Here is a 23,367-nt window from a genome sequence, read left to right as displayed (position 1 = left end):
CTGCTATTTTACTGTTAAATATTGCAAACATTGTGATTGTATTATACATGTTGTATCATTAATATTAGTTTGTTAACTAAAGGAAATAGACTGTTGTTCCGCCTGTGTCTCCGCTGTTGCATTCTGTTACCTGCTTACACACCGTCAGTACATGAATGCAGTGCCAGAACCACCATCAGTACAGCAATCAATAGTAATGTCACTTCAGCACCATATACAATTATGTTGCATGAACAAAACCCAGTATGTCCTTAACAATGGTAAGGAGATACTAGTAGTTGTTGTTACCAGCTATCATCAGACTACGGACCATACAAGAAACACAGTACTGATGAGACATAGTCAGTAACACAAATAAATATTTGCATCCAGGTACCTTATAGGGGACATCTTCTCTGATCCCTTTTCTCTCCACATAGTGTAGACACCATGATGAGATTTCACACCCACAGTTCTTCTCTCCAGATTTCTCTCTTCTCTGTCTTTAGCAGCACATAGTGACACGGTGCCCTTAAAAAAAAAGTATGATTAAATAAAAATATCTCCCATGCTGCGCCCCTGAATAAATAATTGCCCCTCACTGTGCTTTCTGCACAATATCCCCCATTACTACCCCTCTACAAAATATCCCCCATACTGCCCCTCTGTATAATATCCCCGAAACCGCTCCTCTCCAAAATAGGCCACGTCACTGCCCCTCTGTAAAATATTCCCCCACACTGCTTCTCTTCAAAATAGCCCCCCCCACAATGCCTCTCTGTATAGTATTTGCCCCACACTGCCCCTCTCAAAAATAGCCCCCCCCCACGCTGCCCCTCTCCAAAATAGCCCCCCAAACTGCCCATTTCCATACCTTCCCCAGACTACCTCTCTGCATAAAGTCCTGCCCACCCTACTACTCTTCGCTATAATATGCGCCATTTCACAATTCCTCAATTGCCCCATAATGTTCCAAATTGCCCCACCCATCCTACGCTACAATATGCCCCCTTTCACAATCCACCAATTGCCCCACAATGTTCCCCCAGGAGTTGGCCTTACAATAACACAAACCTCAGTAGCACAGCCCTTTTTCCCTCGGTCCCCTGATCTAAAATAATACCACATTTAATCTTCAGCTCCTCCATGGAGCGCTTTTCGGTGGACGCGGCCTCTGCTACCTGTGCGGTGCCAGCAGCCATGTGAACTCATCACGCTGCTGCACATCTGTGCGGGGGCTGACGAGCGCTGCTCTGCCCTAGTCCTGGTGCCACATAGTTCAAATGTATTCACATCTGAAAGACACAAGTACATTTGAATATAGGAAAAAGGGAAGTTGCTGTTCCCCGATTCCTGTGGGCCGCAACAAACCCCCTGGTGAGCAGCCGGTTGTATGTTGTGCAGGCTTGGATTACATTAAATAGATACACATCGAGGATTAAAATAAATGTTAGTTTCGGACCATCTCTTTAAGAGGTTAAATGGTAAGTTTTATTAATATTACTTCTACCATATTAATATTTAAAGGGAACCTGTCAGGTGATACATGCTGCCAAACCATGGACAGCATGTATCAGCCATGGTAATGTAATAGAACGTCACCGTTGTAACAGGTCAGTTCATGAAATACCTCCCTGCCTAAATATTTCATAATCAACTGTGAGAGGTATTATTAAAAAACGGAAGTGTTTAGGAACACAGCAGCTCAGCCATAAAGTGGAGACCACGTAAAGTTAGAGTGGGATCTCCGAATGCAGAGATCCACAGTGCATAAAAGTTACCAACTCAATAACTGCAGAGTGCAAACCTATTTTGGCATTAAAGGCGTCACCAGATATTGAATAGAACGTCAATGTGCAGCAGTCACTGTAAATCAGCTTATTCTCTTGCCTAGGAGCCTTTGTGCAGTACCTGACTGCACATTGCTATCCAAGGGATAGATCACTAATATCTGGTGAATGGACAACCCGTTGAACATGAGCACAAAAACTCTGAAACAGGAGCTTCATATTATGAGTTTCTATGGCAGAGCAGCTGCATGCAAGCCTTACATCACCAAGCACAATGCCAAGCATCGGATGGAGTGGTGTAAAGCATGATGCCACTGTAGCAATGGAGACATGTGGAGTGACGGATCACCGCACTTCTCTATCTGGTGGTCTGATGGGGAGTCTGGGGTTGGCAGAACATTATCTGCCTGACTGCAATGTGGGACCTGCCCGTCACTGTGCCTGGCAGCAGAGTGGCACAGCCTGGCACAGATCACCACACACTTCAAGCAGTGCTGTGTTACTGTGTCCTATGGCTGAGCATACCCGGCGTGCTCATGTACTAACATTGTATAGTCAAAAAATGACCCCACTGTCAGAGCCCAAATAGCTGATGGCCATTTATCTAATATCACCAACTATTGGAATAAAACACGTCATTTTCCAAAGTGCCTATGACGGGATTACTCTGCCAGACAGGTAGTAACAAGGCTGAGTGACTGTACTGTACGGTCCATACAAGCTGGTCACACAGAGCCCCACTGACTGCACAATGTGCGGTAAACACAGCCGTCTACCACTTCCGTCACCCACCCGATACACAGCCGTCTACCACTTCCGTCACCCACCCGATACACTACACAGCTCAGCCCACAAGTCCCAGGGCACACAATCCAGCGCCGACGTCATCGCTCTGCGCTCTTCAGTGAGTGTGCGCAGTGTCGGCGTTCGGTTGCTCAGGTCTGGTTCCGGGAGTTGGTGACAGCGTCTGGCTGTGTTACACGTGACCTGGTGGCAGGGACTGGTGAGTGATGCTGCCCGTCCTGCCATGCTGCTCAACTCCCTGCTGAAACTGCTGCAGAGACAGACCTACACCTGCCTGTCCCACAGGTATGGCCTCTACCTCTGCTTCGGGGGCATGGTGCTGATGATCGTCTCGGCTCTGCAGTTTGGAGAGGTGGGTAACCCTTCCCTTCACAGCTATGTGTGTGTCATATATATATATATATATATATATATATATATATATATATATATATATATATATATATATATATACACACACATAATATACACACACAGGGTGATCCAAAAGTAGGTGGAAACAACTAATGTACACCTTATATATGAATATGTATGTGCTGGTTACCTACTCTTAGTTCACCCTGTGCATATGTGTGTGTGTGTGTGTGTGTGTGTGTGTGTGTATATATATATATATATATATATATATATATATATATATATATATATATATATATATATATATATATACACACAGTATGTCGCTGCTTACAATACTTGCAAAAAATCTGTAATATACGTATAATATATATATATAATTTTGGGTTGCACATGTGAGCAGCTGTCTGATCTCTTTCTCGCAGGCCGTCTCCTCCTTTCCCCGCACCGCTGACACTTGCTGTTGACGGTTGCGGTCCCAGAATATTGTGTTTCTTTGCTCGGGGTGTCACCGGACACCATTAGACGTTTTCCTTTTCTCCGCAGTTGAGCAGGAATGACCCATTTGAGTGTTTCTGCAGTGATCTGCCATATGGGGCAGTGCGAGATAATCATTTCTGGCCGGTTCTCACGGGAAAGTAGTCTTTATTGTTTTCTGTTCGGGGGAGAAATTCAGCAGAACCGGCAGATTTATTGGGAGCTTTATGCTGACTGTGGAAGCTGGATGGTGAATGATCTGCTCTCATCGTGCTCCTCTGTGTATGATGGGCACGTGATCCTCATTTCCACTGTGAGGATGGGGGTATTATTCTTTTGGTTCACCTACAAATTCTCCTGAGGTCTCGGGCATTCACCCCTGATTATTGTGTGGTATTGTCATGTTCAGCATGAAGTTCTGCAGTTATACAAAGGACATTGCTGCAGCCTGTATTCTGTATATGGCAGCTAGCTGAAGTGCTCTGTAGACTGTGCTCATAGGGAGCATCATTGCATGATCACGTCAGTATATATACAACCTGACGCACTTCAGTTTTTCATGTAATGCGCTGTTTGTTTTTTATGGAAGCACACAGACACATTATACCCAATGGCGCTTTTTTTTGAGGACAGATTGTTGGCAAAAAAATATGAAGGTAAGTTTGAGATTGGCCTGATTTGCAAACCAAACTTCTACAATTCATTGAATGGGTTTGTGTTGTTAATGGACAACATATGGATGGCAACATATACATTCACGATGCGTCAGCACACTGCGATTAATGAATACATGAACTCCACTATTTCTGTAATCGTTAACAACACTAGGTACTTAGTTAGCGTTCTTTGATCAAGGTGACCTTTTAATATGGATGGACCCTATCACTAATGTCCTACGTCTCCTTGTGACAAACCAGCCTCATCTGAACGGGGAGCGAAAGAAATGAAGGCATAGGTCACAATTAACACCTTGTGTGGGAAAGATGGGTGGATAAGGGTGCCTTCTGTTTACAACATGGACATACAAGTGCTTCTCACAAAATTAGAATATCATGAAAAAGTTAATTTATTTCAGTTCTTCAATACAAAAAGTGAAATTATATAGAGTCATTACAAACAGAGGGATCTATTTCAAGTGTTTATTTCTGTTAATGTTGATGATTATGGCTTACAGCCAATGAAAACACAAAAGTCATATATAATATATAACTCTATATAATATGAGTTTCACTTTTTGTATTGAAGAACTGAAATAAATTAACTTTTTGATGACATTCTAGTTTAGCGAGATGCACCTGTAAGCTTGGAAAAGCCAATACTTTAACTTTGCCATAGACCCTTCTTCATAGATTATCCTTTTGGCCTCTATTTCGTCTGTATGTGTCTTTATACTGTTTATTATAATGTATAAGAAAATGCAGCAAATTGCTGTTTCCTATACGGAGAGCCCTCGTTACAAAAGATATAACATGTGGGATACTTCCTTTTTTCCCGCCACAACATCCATCCAGACTGTAGGCACTGCCCGACATGTATGCTGGGCAGTGGCCGCAAACTCCGTCTCATTATCTATACAGTGAGACAAATGCTGTTGCTTTTGCCACTGTTTTTGGAAAATTATTTTTTTAAAGGGGCTGTGCCTTGAAAAACAATTCCAGAAGCCAGGGAGCTCTTCATACAAACATCCTACTTTATTTAAATTATGTTAAAAATTACATGGAGCCAGTGTACGTGGTCTCGTCGACTTGTTTCAGACTGTCTCAGTCCTTACTCATGAATGAAACATGTTGGCTAGACCATGTAGATTTTAACATATGTAAAGTTGGCTGATTTCATGAAGAGCTCCTTGGATTCTGGATTATCTGTTTCTTTTCAGTTTGTCATCTCTATCTCAGGGCTTCCAGGCACCGGAGGAACTCTGCCGTCAAGTTTTATCCAGAGAAGAGGACGTTGCCACCCAATAGGCGGTTTATAATACTTAAGCAGGCCAGGATTGGACTGGCCCACATGAGAACAGGAGAATCCTCCGGTGGGCCCTCATGCTGGAGTAGGCCACCACCCTCTATATGAGCAGTACTTGGTACTATATAATTGACTCACTATGTACAGACAAAGGCAGCATCTTATTCATTTAACAATCTACCCAGTTCATTGTTACATAAATTTGTGATTGAGGATGATGGCACATTTATATGTAGCTGAAAAGTGGGGTCCTGGAGTTGGTTACTGGTGGGCCCGCGGCACCCCAGTCCGACACTGAAGCAAGCCATACGCATATAAGAAAACTTGTCTGGTCCACCGATATTGATGAGATTAATTAACAAAGATGTTTATGAAGACCTAATGACTGTCCACCATTGGCAGATGTTAGGGGATACAGGTGTGTTAGGTTTCAACATGCTCAATTTTTTGTTCTCTCACCTTTTGTGTCTTTTTCCACTCACTCCGTTGAGTTAAGCCAGCATGTTCATCTACGTGTACACGTAACTGTGGACGGGCCAGCAGTTTACGCTTTCTTTGACAGTTGATCACCTGTGATTCCAACAGCCTTATCAGCTCAAACTCAGGTTTGGCTGCAGTTTAAAAATGTTAACTAAAGTTATGATTTCTAAAAATGTAGGATGTAGTGTTGAAAGGTCAGAAATAATATAGCAGTGTAGCAATTTTGGGGCTAGGAACATAGCGTGCGTCATAAATTTTGCCATGTAAATGGCGGGAATACCGACGGATCCTAAAATAAGTCAATGGAGTGACATTGTATGAAGCATCAGAACAGTGTTGTGGCTTTCATCATAAACTGAAGCCATCGCTAAAATGTGAACAAAGCCTTAGTCCAGAAAGAAAATCACTGGTGCTCTCTCCATGTTGCATGCATGGACCCGAGGCACTGTGATTGTAAGGGGCCGTGGGGACGTCTCAATTATACCCCCTAGACTAGTGCTTGGGATGTTATTGGACTGTGACAGCTGGTGTGTATTAAAGATGAGCAAATTGATTTGCAGTGCCCTGTCCAGAGGCCACGTCAGTATTCCATGTCCCCCGGACGGTACCTGCGAACCGCTTCCTACTTTCCGGAATGACCAGCACTTCTTTTGATTTTCACGCCCGGTGCAATGTAATCATTGTGCAGTGATGTCGTCATTGTGCAGTGATGTCGTCATTGTGCAGTGATGTCGTCATTGTGCAGTGATGTCGTCATTGTGCAGTGATGTTTTACTGGGCTTACTAATCAGAAGAGGCACTATGAATACCGGAAGGGAGGAGGTGGCTCTCAGGTCTTCCGTCCGGCGGTCAGTAATTACTTTTGTGGCCACTGAATCAGGGTCCGGTAAATTGATTTGCTCATCTCTAGCATGGACATATTCTCTAAGCTGAACATATGTTTTATAAGTAGATAACTTGCAGTTTATTCCTTAACTATTGTGGTGGTTTAGTAACCGGTATTCTTATCAAACAGCCGTTTTCCTTTGGTCTTTCTTGACATTGTCAGATGGCCAGATAGATAATAAACATATAATCAGTTTTAAGCAGACTTGTGAGGCTGTGTTCACATATCTTGGTATTTTCTGCATTTTATTTCTGCTGCAAAACCTGATCTCTTGCCAGGACGTTGTTCAGGATTTTCCGCTTATTTTTTGGTGCGCTTTTTCAGCGTTTTTGGTGCGTTTTTTTTCACTGTCCTTCTGTCTGTAATGCATGTACATAAAGTTCAGTGAAAAAAAAAAAAAATCTCATTCTGAGTATGGCACAAAAACTGCTGAAAATCCTGACACCTGCGTTTTTGGTGCATTTTTTTCACCGCCCATTACTTCCCATGGGTGAAAAAACGTTGAAAGAAGTGACCTGCTCTATTTTCCAAAAAACCATGCAAAGCACAAAATCCTGAAAAAAAACAAACCATGATGTGTGCATGAGATTTCTGGAACCTCATAGACTTTGCTGGTACTGTAAAATGTAGGAGAAAATTTGGATAAATAAATGCATCAAAAACGCTGAAAAAACCATGATGTGTGAACATAGCTTGATTTGTCAGTATGTATATGAGATCTATCAGAAGTGTTGAAGAAAAATATAAACGGTTTTATTAAAGGGGTTCTCCAGGGGTGTAATATCGATGACCTTGTTGTTATGGGTTTGTTCACCGTTTACATATGGACAGTACTGATAACAGCTGATCAGTGGGAGCGCCAAGTGATGGACCCACACTGATCTTATATTGCTGGCTTATCATAAGGGATAGGTCATTAATATCACAATCCTAGCCAAATCTTTAAAGCGATATGTCTTTTCTTGGCTATCATATTTGTACAGTTACAGACCCAAAGTTGCATAACCATAACATGTGGACGATCTCAGTGTTGTCTTATGGTAAGAAAATTAACTGCACAACCACAAGGGTTCCAGCATGGTGAAAACTTCTGTCTTTATCGCAAGTTGCCTGCAACTACCGTATTTCCTTCAATGTTCCCCTGTTGAGCACTAGTCAAATACCTTTTTTTCCCCCACTATGGACATTTATAGCATGTGCACAGTATATCACAAGGCTAAACAAGACCAGAAAGTGGGTAGGAAGTTTAGTCATGAGAACCTCCACACTTGTAGCTTTGAAGAAATTCAGTATTAGTTTTGTCCAGACATTGAAAAAGTGTACTAAATGTGCCAGAATTGTGATATGCATGCCATGAGGCACATTACTTAACGGCAATCTGTCAGTAGGATCGACTCTCTTAAGTCGTTTACATGAGCACGTAGTTCATAGGAAGCTGAATAAAATGATACCTTGATGTCTGTGAGCTGATATCCTTTTACAGAGAAATCCATATTTTCTTATATGTAATGAGCTGTTAAGATCTATGGGCCGAACACTGATCTTCCTGATAATCTGTCTCCTGGGCTTGTTTTAAATGAAAGGAGTCGTTACCAGTGTCAGACATGTGGATCAGGAGAGCGGACTGTCAGTCATTACATGTCTCACACTGGTAACAGTGCAGCAGTTGTGATACAATAAGGGTATGTGCCCACGGTCAGGAGCCGCCAGCGTCCCCAGCGCTGCAGAATAGCCGCACCACTTCCACCCTCATTATGTAAGGACATGGGATTTCTAGAAATCCATCCACTATGATGTAACATCTTGACGCTGCGGCTTTGACGTTACATAAACAGCAGCTTCAAACCCGCAGCGGCTCCTCACCGTCTGCACATACCCTAAGAGTTCTTAGATGCAGCATGTAGCAGAGCTCAGAAAGCTAACACCACCCCCACCATGCTCTGTATGTGCTTTGTCTATTGATTGTGAGATCCTTATGAGAGGAGGGGGTGGAGTCAGTTTACAGTCAGGCCCAGTCCAGCAGTGCTAATATCCTGGTGATAAAACCTTCATTGTACGTAAACAACAGGACACAGCCTGATAAATGACACACCGCTGAATTCAGTGTTTTAACCCATGCATCATGCTGTCTTCAGATTACATAGTAAAAACTTACTGACAGATACCATTTAACCCCTTCACGACATATGATATACATGTACCTCATATGTCGTGTCCCTGCCTTTGATGTGGGCTTGCACACCAAGCCTGCATCTTTTTTAGAGCATTTCCTTAAAGCACCCATGTCAGCAAGATCATGCTCAGTAAACTACATACACTGTCAGATGGGCGACATTACGCTGATTAAAATGATACCTTGGTTGATGAAATCCGTCATGTGGTTCTTGTGTAATCTTTACTTTCAGGTTGGAGATAATGATATGCTCCTGCTTTGGGGCGACCTGTGGGGGGCGCTCTATCTGGTGCTCTGCTTACAAATTCATCTGTATGCTCTTATGACAACTCACTGATCGTTCACTGACCTGCCTCCTATTTTACATAATGCATCATGTAGTAGTGCGGGGCTAGGTAAAATAGGAGGCAGGTCAGTGAACGATCAGTGATCTGTCATAAGAGCATAGAGATGAATATGTAAGCAGAGCACCAGATAAAAGGGCCGTCCCAAAGTGTGAACATATCATTATCTCCAAACTGAAAGTAAAGATTACACAAGATCCACTGGACGGATTTCATCAACCAAGGTATCATTTTAATCAGTGTAATGTCGCCCATCTGACAGTGTATGTAGTTTACTGAACACAATCCTGATGACAGGTGCACTTTAAAGGAGTTGTCTGGTCAGATATATTGATGATAAGTTATCAATATCAGTTGATTGGTGGGGGGTGTTAGACCCCCACCAATCTGTTACAAGCTCTAGTGGTGACCGAAGCTAGGCACATTGAATGGAGCTTCACTGTGTAGCTCCATTCAATGTATAGTGGCCACTGCCGGTACTGTAGAGCAGCTTCTTTTCTTTTGGCGCATTCTTTTGAATTTGAGCATTTTTGAAGTACCCAGAATCAGCCACTTCACACTAAATTTGAGCTACATAGTGCAGCTTCATTCAATGATATTACAACTGGCCATCTCCAGAAGTTGTAACATCTAAATCAGTGTTCCCCAACTCCGGTCCTCAAGGCCCACCAACAGGCTATGTTTTCAGGATTTCCTTAGTATTACACAGGCAACAATTCCATCACATGTGTAATAGTAAGGAAATCCTGAAAACATAGCCTGTTGGTGGCTTGAGGACCGGAGTTGGGGAACACTGATCTAAATGTCGGGGTGACGGGTGGCAGACCCCCCACCAATCTGATATTGAAGACATATCCTAATGATAGATCACCAATATATTCTGACTGGACAATCCATCTAACAGATTCTTAATTGAACATAGGCTCTGCTGCTGTAATATATGACAGTTATATAATTAGGAAGTTATACAGTACATGCAGTTACTTCCATCTGTTGTGAAGAATATTTCTCCACGTTTAGTTTTGTCATTTCCTAAAATTCTCGACATACCATAGTGACTTGTCCAGCATTAAATGCATGCTCTTGATGTGCCATACAGTTATTTATATCTGGGCAAAATAACTTGCATTGTCATCTTTTGCATACTCAAATTATCTCGGACTAGTCCGGCAGGGTGTAACTTTCATAGTTTAGTTCAGGTTCAGAGTCCCTATTTATACAACCTCTTTGCTCCTTGTGCAGTCGGGGAGTTCACCCAGCTTCATTGTGTATGCCCAGGGAGGAGTTAAAGGGGTTTTACCAATATTTTAATCAATAGATCTTGGAATAATAATAAGTTCCACAGTTGGATGTGTTAAATAAAATGTTCCTGTGCTGAGATAATCTTATAAATGTGCCCCTGCTGTGTATTGTGTAATGGCTGTGTCTGACCGTACAGGAACATGGTCTGATCATACCACAGCTCCTGGGCAGGGGAGGAAACAAAAGAGTATACAGACAGGACAGCAGGGGAGCGCAGCTGATTTTTTTTTCTTTGAGGTAAAACATTGTTTAAAAACAGACAGTGAAATGTTTTACCTCACAGAAAGAATCAGCTGTGATCCTATGATGTAATGTCTGTGTACTCTCTTTTGCTTCCATGATCAGACCATGTTCCTGCACGGTCAGACACAGCCATTACACAGTACACAGCAGGAGCACATTTATAAGATTATCTCAGCACAGGAACATTGTTTTTAAATACATCCAATTGTGGAATTTATTATTAAAATCAACTTTAAAAATGAACTTTGTTGGTGGGAAAACTTCTTGAAGTCACTTGATGTGTGTGATTCCCCACACCTTTTTACGTGACTGCAGTGTGGAGAATGTTAGTCAGTTTGGGACTGTGAAGCTGGACTAGTCTGGGAACGCCATGCCCTGCCTGACTAGTCCAAGATTATTAGTATATTTGAGCTATGATGTTAAGGCTGTGTGCCCACGATGTGTTTTTTAAGCGTTTCCGCAGCAGCAAAAACGCTGCAGAAACGCTTAAAAAACGCATGGTAGAAGGCCTGCCATGTTCCCCAATGATAATCCGCATGTGCTGTGCACATCCTGCGGAAATTTCCGCTGCGGATTATCATTGCGGAAAAAAACGCAACACTACCAATTATTTTGCGGAAGTGCTGCGTTTTCGCCGCCATTGACTTGCATTAGATAACATGGATTACGCATCACTGTATATGTAGATGCGCATTCCATGTGTTCTAATGTGAGGATGGTACCCGGGTCTAGAGAAAAGGAGACTCTCCTCCGGACCTGGGTACCATAGAAAACTGTAAAAAATAAATAAATAAATAAATAAATATATACTTACCTTCTGGCGGCCCCAGATGCGCTCCTCCTTGCTTGCCGGCAGTTCGCGATGGACTGAAGGACCTGCGCTGACGTCATAGTCATGTGACGCGTCACGTGACGCTGACGTCGGCAGGTCCTTCAGTCTACCACTGACCGCAGCCGGGACGGAGGGAATCAAGATTGCTGGGGCCATCGGAAGGTAAGTATAGATAGTATTTTTTATTTTTAACCATTCTTTAGGTCAAACTATATAAATCCATGCCGTTTGCATGGATTTATATAGTGTGACCAAGTTGTCAAGCACTTTCCAAGTGATGCTAAAATCGCATGCGGAAATGCAAGTGAAGAACGCTTCACATCCGCATGTCCCTGGCAGGAAAAACGCATGTCCAATCCTCATGTCCAATCCGCATGCGTTTTTTTCTGCCAGGGAGATGCAGAAACGCTCAGGAAAAAATCCTGAGCATTTCTGCATCGTGGGCACATAGCCTTAAAGTTATTTTTTGAAAATGAAATGTTTTTAGCTGCATGCTAAGTCAATGTTGTAATTGTATTACTGAATTATGGCTTTAAATCATTATGGGGGGCAGTTTGGGAGTCTTGGGGGACCTGATAGGTGCTTTTCTAGCTCCTCCATTCTGACACAGGCTTGTTGAAGAGCCATGTAGGACATGGTGACTTGGAAATGTATTTTTCAGCACCCGCCAGTGTTGCCCCATAAAACCTGAACATTACAAGCAATCTCACACTTGCAGCATTTTTGTTTCAGGTGGTGTTGGAGTGGAGTCGAGATCAGTATCATGTTTTATTTGACACATATCGGGACAACATTGCTGGAAAGTCATTTCAGAACAGGTAATGTACACTTGAGTTAAAATTGCAAATTACCTTAAAAAAAGTCATTAAAAACCAATACTTATTGTAGAAATTCAGATTGAGTATTTATATATATTGTACATAAAAGTGAGGAGAGTACACTACATGAAAAGAGCAGTGTCCAGTCCTCAGTCTCAAAAACTGTAAAACAGGCACATCCAGTTGTTTATTAAATATCGGACAAAACTTGTTCATTCAATGCTTTTCCTTGTTCTTATTGGAATGGGGTACATTGTAGATTCAAACTGAAGGAAGTAAAACCACAAAGAAACACCTAGAAATAAGGAGTAAAGAACATGAGAAACAAAGCATTATATGTGTTAAACCTTAGATTCCTCAAATTGCCACGTTTTACTCAGATGATGGCTTTACACACCCTCGGCACTCTTTCAAGCAGCTTTATCAGGTAGTCACCTGGAATGGCTTCCAAGGAATGGGATTGTCTTATTAGGAGTTCATGTGTAGAATCAACGTTCTTAAGAAAGTTTTTGTGACTTTCAGATGAGTTTTCCTGAGGCAGTGTTGGCACACAGTTCCATACAGTGCTGAGCCCTATTTCGGGTATGTTCTAAGCCAGGATATGGCAGGAACCACTCAACTAAGTAAAGAGAAAGGACAGCCCTTCATTACTTTAAGACATGAAGGTCAGTCAATTGGGGAACTTGCTAGAGACTTGAAGTCTAAGGGTGAACGTTTCTTCTTATGGAGAGTGCCAAGCTGGCATAAGGAGACTTACAGGCCATTCATTGCTCCTCTGTGAATTCAAACATGTAAATGTATTTTTTTTTAAAGAGGAAGAGAATTTCATCTCTAGGACCAGCTATTGGAAGTAGCAATTCTAAAAGTTAATATCGACCCTTTAACGAGCCTTGCCAAATGTCTTATGATAATAATCCAAAGCAGACCCTCCATTTACAAACACATGTTACGGGAAGACCCTGAAACATGTGTCTGCTTATGGAATGTCTAATTTTGCTGCTTTTACTAAGTCATTTAGCAAAACTCATTAACCCCTCCACAACCTTTCGATTTTCCGTGTTTTTTTTTTTTCTTCCAAGAGCCATAACTTTTTTTATTTTTCCATCAATATAGGGCTTGTTTTTTTTGGGATGAGATGTACATTTGAATGACATCATTCATTTTATCATGTGATGCTCTGGAAAGCAGGAAAAAAATACTAAGTCCGTTGAAATTGCAAAAAAATTGCAATTCCACAATTGTCTTTGTTTGTTTTTTTATTATTATTTATCATGTTTGCTATATGGTAAAACTGACCTGCCATTATGATTCTCCAGGTCAGTATGAGTACGCATATACTAAACATGTATAGTTTTTTTTTTTTTTTATTTGAATCGTGAAAAAAAATTCGGAAACTTGTAAAAAAAAAAAAAAAATATATATATATATATATATATATATCCTGCTTGTGTTGCTATTTTCTGAGACTGATAACGTTTTCGTATTTCGGGATATGGGGCTTTGTGATGTTTTTTTTTTTGCAATGTTATGATGGATGACGTTTTTATTTATACCATTTTGGGGTAGATACGATGTTTTGATCGCCCGATTTTGTATGTTCTTGCAATGTTGCAGTGGCTAACAAAACGAAATTCTGGCATTTTGATTTTTTTCCTCGTTAGCCGCATTCTGGCGGTTTTTTTTTTCTTTCTCATTACGCCATTTACCGATTTAGATTAATTTATTTTATATTTTGATCGGACATTTCTGAACACAGCGCTTCCAAATATGTGAAGTGTTTTTTTTCCCCCATATTTTCAAAGACTTTTTTTTATTTTTACTGTATTTAATAGTCCCCTTAGGGGATTTGAAGCCTCGATCGTTCGATCGCCTGTGCTATATGTAGCAGTACATCAGCCCATGGCTGGTGTTAATAGGAGGATCATAATGACAGGCACGGAGCTCATCAGCAAACTCCCGGCTGTCATGACAATCCATCGGTGCCCTGCGATCACGTCAAGGTTGCGCCGATGGGAGGGTGGAACGACGCATGCCCCTGTTGGTGCGTGGTAAATGCCACTGTCAGCCACTGACAGCGGGATTTTACAGGTTAACAGCTGCAGCAGAGTTCCACTCCATCCGCAGCTGTTAAAGGCACATGATGGCTGATTAAGTCGGTCATCATGTGCTCGGAAAGATGCGGGCTCGGCATGTGAGCCCGCATCTAGGGCATGGACATGACTTTTGACGTACAAGTACGTCAAAGGTTGTGAAGGGTTAAAGGGTTGATATTGACTTTTAGGATTCCAAAAGGTGGCCCTAGAGCAGTGATGGCGAACCTTTTACAGACCGAGTGCCCAAACTGCAATCCAAAACCCACTTATTGTCGCCAAGTGCCAACACGGGAAATTAACCTGAATACTGAGGTTTTAGTTTAGAAAAACAACTCATACAGAGAGCGGGCGGGGTCAGCATAGAGCAGCCACATACGGAAGCAGGGGTATGAGATTGCAGAAATAAAGAATGTGCCCACCCCCATCTTGGTATATGTCCCCATCCTTGTATATATGCCGCCCTCCCCCAACCATGTATATATGCTGCCTTCCTCCAATCCTTGTACATTGGGGGAAAAAAGTATTTAGTCAGCCACCAATTGTGCAAGTTCTCCCACTTAAAAAGATGAGCGAGGCCTGTAATTGACATCATAGGTAGACCTCAACTGTGAGAGACAAAATGAGAAAACAAATCCTGAAAAACACATTGTCTGATTTGGAAAGAATTGTATGTATGTACAGTGCAGACCAAAAGTTTAGACACACCTTCTCATTTAAAGATTTTTCTGTATTTTCATGACTTTGAAAATTGTACATTCACACTGAAGGCATCAAAACTATGAATTAACACATGTGGAATTATATACTTAACAAAAAAGTGTGAAACAACTGAAAGTATGTCTTATATTCTAGGTTCTTCAAAGTAGCCACCTTTTGCTTTGATGACTGCTTTGCACACTCTTGGCATTCTCTTGATGAGCTTCAAGAGGTAGTCACCGGAAATGGTCTTCCAACAATCTTGAAGGAGTTCCCAGAGATGCTTAGCACTTGTTGGCCCTTTTGCCTTCACTCTGCGGTCCAACTCACCCAAAACCATCTCGATTGGGTTCAGGTCTGGTGACTGTGGAGGCCAGGTCATCTGGCGTAGCACCCCATCACTCTCCTTCTTAGTCAAACAGCCCTTACACAGCCTGGTGGTGTGTTTGGGGTCATTGTCCTGTTGAAAAATAAATGATGGTCCAACTAAATGCAAAGTTTATGGAATAGCATGCCGCTGCAAGATGCTGTGGTAGCCATGCTGGTTCAGTGTGCCTTCAATTTTGAATAAATCCCCAACAGTGTCACCAGCAAAGCATCCCCACACCATCACACCTCCTCCTCCATGCTGCACGGTGGGAACCAGGCATGCAGAGTCCATCCGTTCACCTTTTCTGCGTCGCACAAAGACACAGTGGTTGGAACCAAAGATCTCAAATTTGGACTCATCAGACCAAAGCACAGATTTCCACTGGTCTAATGTCCATCCCTTGTGTTCTTTAGCCCGAACAAGTCTCTTCTGCTTGTTGCCTGTCCTTAGCAGTGGTTTCCTAGCAGCTATTTTACGATGAAGGCCTGCTGCACAAAGTCTCCTCTTAACAGTTGTTGTAGAGATGTGTCTGCTGCTAGAACTCTGTGTGGCATTGACCTGATCTCTAATCTGAGCTGCTGTTAACCTGCGATTTCTGAGGCTGGTGACTCGGATAAACTTATCCTCAGAAGCAGAGGTGACTCTTGGTCTTCCTTTCCTGGGGCGGTCCTCATGTGAGCCAGTTTCTTTGTAGTGCTTGATGGTTTTTGCAACTGCACTTGGGAACACTTTCAAAGTTTGCCCAATTTTTCGGACTGACTGACCTTCATTTCTTAAAGTAATGATGGCCACTCGTTTTTCTTTACTTAGCTGCTTTTTTCTTTCTATAATACAAATTCTAACAGTCTATTCAGTAGGACTATTAGCTGTGTATCCACCTGACTTCTGCACAACTCAACTGATGGTCCCAACCCCATTTATAAGGCAAGAAATCCCACTTATTAAACCTGACAGGGCACACCTGTGAAGTGAAGACCATTTCCGGTGACTACTTCTTGAAGCTCATCAAGAGAATGCCAAGAGTGTGCAAAGCAGTCATCAAAGCAAGAGGTGGCTACTTTGAAGAACCTAGAATATAAGACATATTTTCAGTTGTTTCACACTTTTTTGTTAAGTATATAATTCCACATGTGTTAATTCATAGTTTTGGTGCCTTCAGTGTGAATGTACAATTTTCATAGTCATGAAAATACAGAAAAATCTTTAAATGAGAAGGTGTGTCCAAACTTTTGGTCTGTACTGTATGTATGTATGTGTGTATGCTGCCCCCAATCCATGTATGTGTGTATGCTGCCCCCCATCCATGTGTGTATGCTGCCCCCCATCCTTGCATGTGTGTATGCTGCCCCCCATCCTTGCATGTGTGTATGCTGCCCACAATCCTTGCACGTCTGTATGCTGCCCACTATCCTTGCACGTGTGTATGCTGCCCACTATCCTTGCACGTGTGTATGCCTGCCTCCCACAATCAATGTAAATGCCCCCCATAGGCACCGCTGTTCATCGCATATAGAAAAAAAAACCTCCTCACCTTCCTTCCTCTCCCGCGCCGCATCCTCTCCTGTAGCTGGCAGCTGATTTCAGCGTCCTAGCGACGGGTGCACATGACGTCACTGCCATGTGCCCAGTCGCTTGTATGCTGACGTCAGCTGCTGGCCTCTGATTGGCCAGCAGCCTGTATTGCAGCTCACAGGCCTGGCCAATTTGTGCGCTGCAATACACTTCAGCTAGATGTGTGTCAGAGAACGCACATCTAGCTGAAGTAGGGGCTTCTCACCCTCCGGGCCGGTCCAGGAGCGCTAGTGCTGCGGTGATGGTGCGTGTGCCCACCGGGAGTGCTCTGAGTGCCCCCTCTGGCATGCGTGCCATAAGTTTGCCAGCACTGCACTAGAGTTTAAATTCTCTTCTTCTCTGAAGAGGCTGTTTGCTTAAAATTTTGAAAGTATGTTGAAATGCAGTCATGAAAACCATCCATCGCTATGAGACTACTGGTTCTCATGAGGACTACCCCACCTAGGAAAGGAAGACCAAGAATTACCTCTGTTGCAGAGGACAAGTTAATGAGAGTTATCAGTCTCATTAACTGTGAATTAACAGCACCTCAGATAACAGCACTCATAAATGTTGCACAAACATTGTAGACACATCTCAGCCTGCAAGAAGAAGCCCTTTATGGTCGAATTTCTGCAATGAAGTCACTACTGAGGATTGCAAACAAGAAGAGACTTGTTTGAGCCAAGCAACACAAAGACTGGACATTAGATCAGTGAACATTATAAACTGTGATCTGATGAGTCAAAATGTCAGACTTTTAGTGCCAACCGCCATGACTTTGTGAGACGCAGACAAGGTGAGCGTATGGTTTCTACATATCTGTTGCTGACCGTGAAGAACTGAGGGTGAGGTGGGATGTTATGGGGCCGTTTTGCTAGTGACACTGTTGGTGATTTATTCCAAATTCAAGGCACACTTACCCATCAGGGCTACCACAGGATTCTTCAACAACACGCCATCCCATTGGGTTTGCAATTAATAGGACCATCAATTGTGTTACAATAGGAATAGGACAAGGACATGAAACATAGTTCCAGGCTAGGGATGAATTGCTGTGTCAGATGACATGGCCTCCACAAACACCAGTCCTCAACTCATTTGTGATGGTTTGGAATGACTTTGACCACAGAGTGCCAACAAGTGCTAAGCACCTCTGAGAAGACTTCTGGAAATCAATTCCAGGAGACTATGTGATTAAACTACTTGAGAGAGTGGAAGTTGTAAAGTTGTTATCAGAGTAGCAGAGGGGTACTTTGAGGAATCTAAGGTTTAACACACATTCTGGTTTGTTTCATTTCCATAAGTGTTATTGGGGTTAATCTACAGGTTAATAGCATTATTAAGCTGCTCGGCGCTTGCACATACCAAAACGCGAGAAAATGAAATGAACTTTATTCCTGCCCAGCTTTCCTGTTTCAGTCATGGGGGCGGCGCTGATTCAGTCATTGCTCTGAAAATACTGAGCGAAGGCTGTTACCGCACCCCCGGCACTGATTGCCACTCCTTCTGTATCAGGGCCCGGCTGTCATTCAGGGCCAGGGGCGCAGTTACACCCGCCGTTCTGTATTTCAGAGCGGTGACTGAACCAGCGCTGGCGCCTCCCCTGTTACTGAACCGAAACACTGCGGGAAGGGGGGGGGGGGGGGGGTAAAATTTAGTTTTCTCCCTGCAGTGTTCGGGTAAGTACGGGCGCCAGGCAGCATAATAACGCTTTTAACCTGCAGTTTAACCACATATCTGCAGGTTAATAGGATTTTTTCTAGTATCAGGTTCCCTTTACGTTGTTCAAAATATCAAGGCAAAATGGCAATCACTCCCTCATTATAAAGATAACAAACAGGACCACCATAAGTCAAAGACTATATTGACTACTGGATATGGAATTGGCACCATGACTCGCATTTTATACATGGGTATGTGTAGGGTGATCACAGGAACCGCTGAAGATAGCTGATGGCAGTGTGAACAAAGCACTATTTTGTTAATATTTATAAGTGATTACTCCTGTGGGTGCTCAATTGGAGCTTGGAGGCCATTGTTTTATTTGTATATTATGGTACTGATCTCAGAATCTATCTTCTGCACATAAAGCCATTTCTTTATCTGAAGTTAGTCTGAGATTAAAACCCTAGAGAAATCATTGACTAGGTCAGTGTGGTAAAGGAGCTGGAGCTTTTTTGCAGTGTTGCACATTTTCAGGCCTGCTGCTTGTTCACAGAAGTAACATATGAACATTTATTTAACATGTCTTTTGACATAAATCAACAAATCATAATTCTCTATTGTACTTTTCTGTCCGGCTGTGCAAAGATCATTAAGTGGAGTAGAAAAATCTTTTATAACTTTATTAGTACAACATTACTTCCTCCTTCCTTTGCCATTCATTTTTATGTTGTTAACCCCTTAAGCCCCGCGGGTGGTTTGCACGTTAATGACCGGGCCAATTTTTACAATTCTGACCACTGTCACTTTATGAGGTAATTACTCTCGAACGCTTCAACGGATCCCCCTGATTCTGAGATTGTTTTTTCGTGACATATTGTACTTCATGATTGTGGAAAAATTTCTTCGATATCACTTGCGTTTATTTGTGAAAAAAACGGAAATTTGGCGAAAATTTTGAAAATTTTGCAATTTTCAAAATTTGAATTTTTAAGCCCTGAAATCAGAGCGATATGTCACACAAAAGAGTTAATAAATAACATTTCCCACATGTCTACTTTACATCAGCACAATTTTGGAACCAAAATTTTTTTTTGTTAGGGAGCTATAAGGGTTAAAAGTTGACCAGCGATTTCTCATTTTTCCAACAAAATTTACAAAACCATTTTTTTAGGGACCACATCACATTTGAAGTCACTTTGAGAGGTCTTTATGACAGAAAATACCCAAAAGTGACACCATTCTAAAAACTGCACCCCTCAAGGTGCTCAAAACCACATTCAAGAACTTTATTAACCCTTCAGGTGCTTCACAGGAATTTTTTGAATGTGGAAGAAAAAAATGAACATTTAACTTTTTTCACAAAAATGTTAATTTAGACCCAATTTTTTTTATTTTCACAGGGGTAACAAGAAAAAATGGACCCCAAAATTTGTTGTGCAATTTCCCCTGGGCACGCAGATACCCAATATTTGGGGAAAAAATACTGTTTGGGCGCACGGCAGGGCTCGGAAGGGAAGGAGCGCTATTTGACTTTTTGATTGTAAAATTTGCTTGAATAATTAGCGGACGCCATGTTGTGTTTGGAGAGCCCATGTGTGCCCAAACTTTGGAGCTCCCCCACAAGTGACCCCATTTTGGAAACTAGACCCCCCAAGGCACCTTTCTAGATGCATAGTGAGCACTTGGAACCCCCAGGTGCTTCACAAATTGATTCGTAACAATGAAAAAGTGAAAAAAAAAAACACTTTTTCATTTTTATGAATCAATTTGTGAAGCACCTGAGTGTTCCAAGTGCTCACAATGCATCTAGATAGGTGCCTTGGGGGGTCTAGTTTCCAAAATGGGGTAACTTGTGGGGGAGCACCAATGTTTGGGCACACAGCGGCTCTCCAAACGCAACATGGTGTCGCTAACAATTTGAGCCGATTTTCCGTTAAATTTGTTAGAGGACACCATGTTGCATTTAGAGAGTCCCTGTGTGCCCAAACTTTGGAGCTCCCCCACAAGTGACCCCATTTTGGAAACTAGACCCCCCAAGGCACCTTTCTAGATGCATAGTGAGCACTTGGAACCCCCAGGTGCTTCACAAATTGATTCGTAATAATGAAAAAGTGAAAAAAAAAAACACTTTTTCATTTTTACGAATTAATTTGTGAAGCACCTAGGGGTTCCAAGTGCTCATTATGCATCTAGATAGGTGCCTTGGGGGGTCTAGTTTCCAAAATGGGGTCACTTGTGGAGGAGCTCCAATGTTTGGGCACACAGGGACTCTCCAAATGCAACATGATATCCGCTAACAATTTGAGCCGACAATTTGTTAGCGGATATCATGTTGCATTTGGAGAGTCCCTGTGTGCTCAAACATTGGAGCTCCCCCACAAGTGACCCCATTTTGGAAACTAGACCCCCCAAGGCACCTATCTAGATTCATAGTGAGCACTTGGAACCCCAGGTGCTTCACAAATTGATTCATAAAAATGAAAAAGTGTTTTTTTTTTCACTTTTTCATTTTTACGAATCAATTTGTGAAGCACCTGGGGGTTCCAAGTGCTCACTATGCATCTAGAAAGGTGCCTTGGGGGGTCTAGTTTCCAAAATGGGGTCACTTGTGGGGGAGCTCCAAAGTTTGGGCACAGAGGGGCTCTCCAAACGCAATGTGGTGTCCGCTAACAATTTGAGCCGATTTTCCATTCAATTTGTTAGCGGATACCATGTTGCATTTAGAGAGTCCCTGTGTGCCCAAACATTGGAGCTCCCCCACAAGTGACCCCATTTTGGAAACTAGACCCCCCAAGGCACCTATCTAGATTCATAGTGAGCACTTGGAACCCCAGGTGCTTCACAAATTGATTCATAAAAATGAAAAAGTGTTTTATTTTCACTTTTTCATTTTTACGAATCAATTTGTGAAGCACCTGGGGGTTCTAAGTGCTCACTATGCATCTAGATAGGTGCCTTGGGGGGTCTAGTTTCCAAAATGGGGTCACTTGTGGGGGAGCTCCAATGTTTGGACACACAGGGGCTCTCCAAACGCAACATGGCGTCCGCTAACAATTTGAGCCGATTTTCCATTCAATTTGTTAGCGGACACCATGTCGCGTTTGGAGAGCCCGTGATGTGCCTAAACAGTGGAGCTCCCCCACAAGTGTCCCCATTTTGGAAACTATACCCCTCAAAGATTTTATTAAGGTGTATAGTGAACATTTTGAACCCAGAGGTACGGCACATTATTTGTTTACATTAGGTCATCATATTGAATAAGTTTTCATTATTCTTGAGCGCAAGTGCTCGCTACTTGAGTTTGCATCGGGTACTCAGGTATGCACCATGTACAGCGTGTGCTCGAGTGACATGCTCGAGTCCCTGCTCCGCATGTTTCACGGTTATTAGACACCCAAAAAAAAACATGCGGGGATCGCTCGTGCATGGCAGGCAATCCCCGTAAAGTTTTTTGGCCGCGAAGCATATGGGGCAGAGACTCGAGCATGTCACTCAAATACCCACGATACTAAATGCATACCAGAGCACCCGATGCAAACTCAAGTAGCGAGCACTTGCTCTCAACACTAGTCGCCATATCGTCATCTTTTTTTCTTACTTTTGAAAAAAATCCCAACCCCAGCCCTAACCCTAGCACAACCCTAGCCCCAGCACAACCCTAGCCCCAGCACAACCCTAGCCCCAGCACAACCCTAGCCCCAGCACAACCCTAGCCCCAGCACAACCCTAGCCCCAAACCCAGCCCTAACCCTAGCCCAATCCTAACTCAAGAGTTTATTTTTGACGCCGTTCCTTGTGCGGTATAAGTGATTAGACGACTTTATTCTTCGGGTCGGTGTGATTACAGCAATGCCAGAATCATATGGGGTTTTTATGACTGACAGCTGTCACACACTAAAAGACGCATTTTTTGTAAAATCTAGTTTTTGCATCGCCATATTTTGAGAGCTATAATTTTTCCAAATTTTGGCAGACAGTCATGTGACGGCTCGTTTTTTGCGGGATGACTTGACGTTGTTATTGGTGCCATTTTCAGGCACGTGACATTTTTTGATCGCTTTCTATTCCGATTTTTGGGAGGCAGAATAAACAAAAACCAACAATTCAGGAATTGTTTTTTTTTTTTTTTTTTTATTCTGTTCCGCGTGTGGTAAAATTGATGAGGCAGCTTTACTCTTCGGGTCAGTACGTTTACAGCGGTACCACATTTGTATAATTTTTCTATGTTTTGGCGCTTATACACAATAAAAGCTATTTTATAGAAAAAAATATTTTTTAGTATCGCTTTATTCTGAGAGCTATAACTTTTTTATTTTTCGGCTGATGGAGCTATATGGCGGCTTGTTTTTTGCGGGACGAGATGACGTTTTCAGCGGTATCATTTTTATTTATATGCGTCTTTTTGATCGCGTGTTATTCCACTTTTTGTTTGGCGGTATGGTGATAAAGCATTGTTTTTTGCTTGTTTTTTTTTTTTTTTTTTTTTACCGTGTTCACTGAAGGGGTTAACTAGTGGGACAGTTTTATAGGTCAGGTTGTTCC

The 23,367-nt window shown here is 42.4% G+C and overlaps 1 protein-coding gene across 2 annotated transcripts in view; it reads left to right on the top strand.

The window, feature by feature from the left end:
- Positions 1-2,661: 2,661 nt before the first annotated feature.
- The window catches only part of GNPTAB (N-acetylglucosamine-1-phosphate transferase subunits alpha and beta), a 107,908-nt gene continuing 87,202 nt past the window's right edge, over positions 2,662-23,367 (top strand). Inside the window, exons 1-2 of one of the 2 annotated variants that reach the window (XM_073651513.1) lie at positions 2,662-2,925; positions 12,362-12,447. In XM_073651513.1, the coding sequence (XP_073507614.1) occupies positions 2,797-2,925; positions 12,362-12,447 (215 nt within the window). In that variant the 5' untranslated portion in view covers positions 2,662-2,796. The remainder of the gene's footprint in view (positions 2,926-12,361; positions 12,448-23,367) is intronic. The other variant, XM_073651514.1, reaches the window with a different exon arrangement.

This window comes from Phyllobates terribilis, unplaced genomic scaffold (genome assembly GCF_046119375.1).
Source record: "Phyllobates terribilis strain yellow unplaced genomic scaffold, ASM4611937v1 Scaffold_11__3_contigs__length_659146591, whole genome shotgun sequence".
Lineage (NCBI taxonomy): Eukaryota > Metazoa > Chordata > Amphibia > Anura > Dendrobatidae > Phyllobates > Phyllobates terribilis.
The sequence above is the reverse complement of the archived record's forward strand: the minus strand, read 5'-3'. Positions and strand labels throughout refer to the sequence as shown.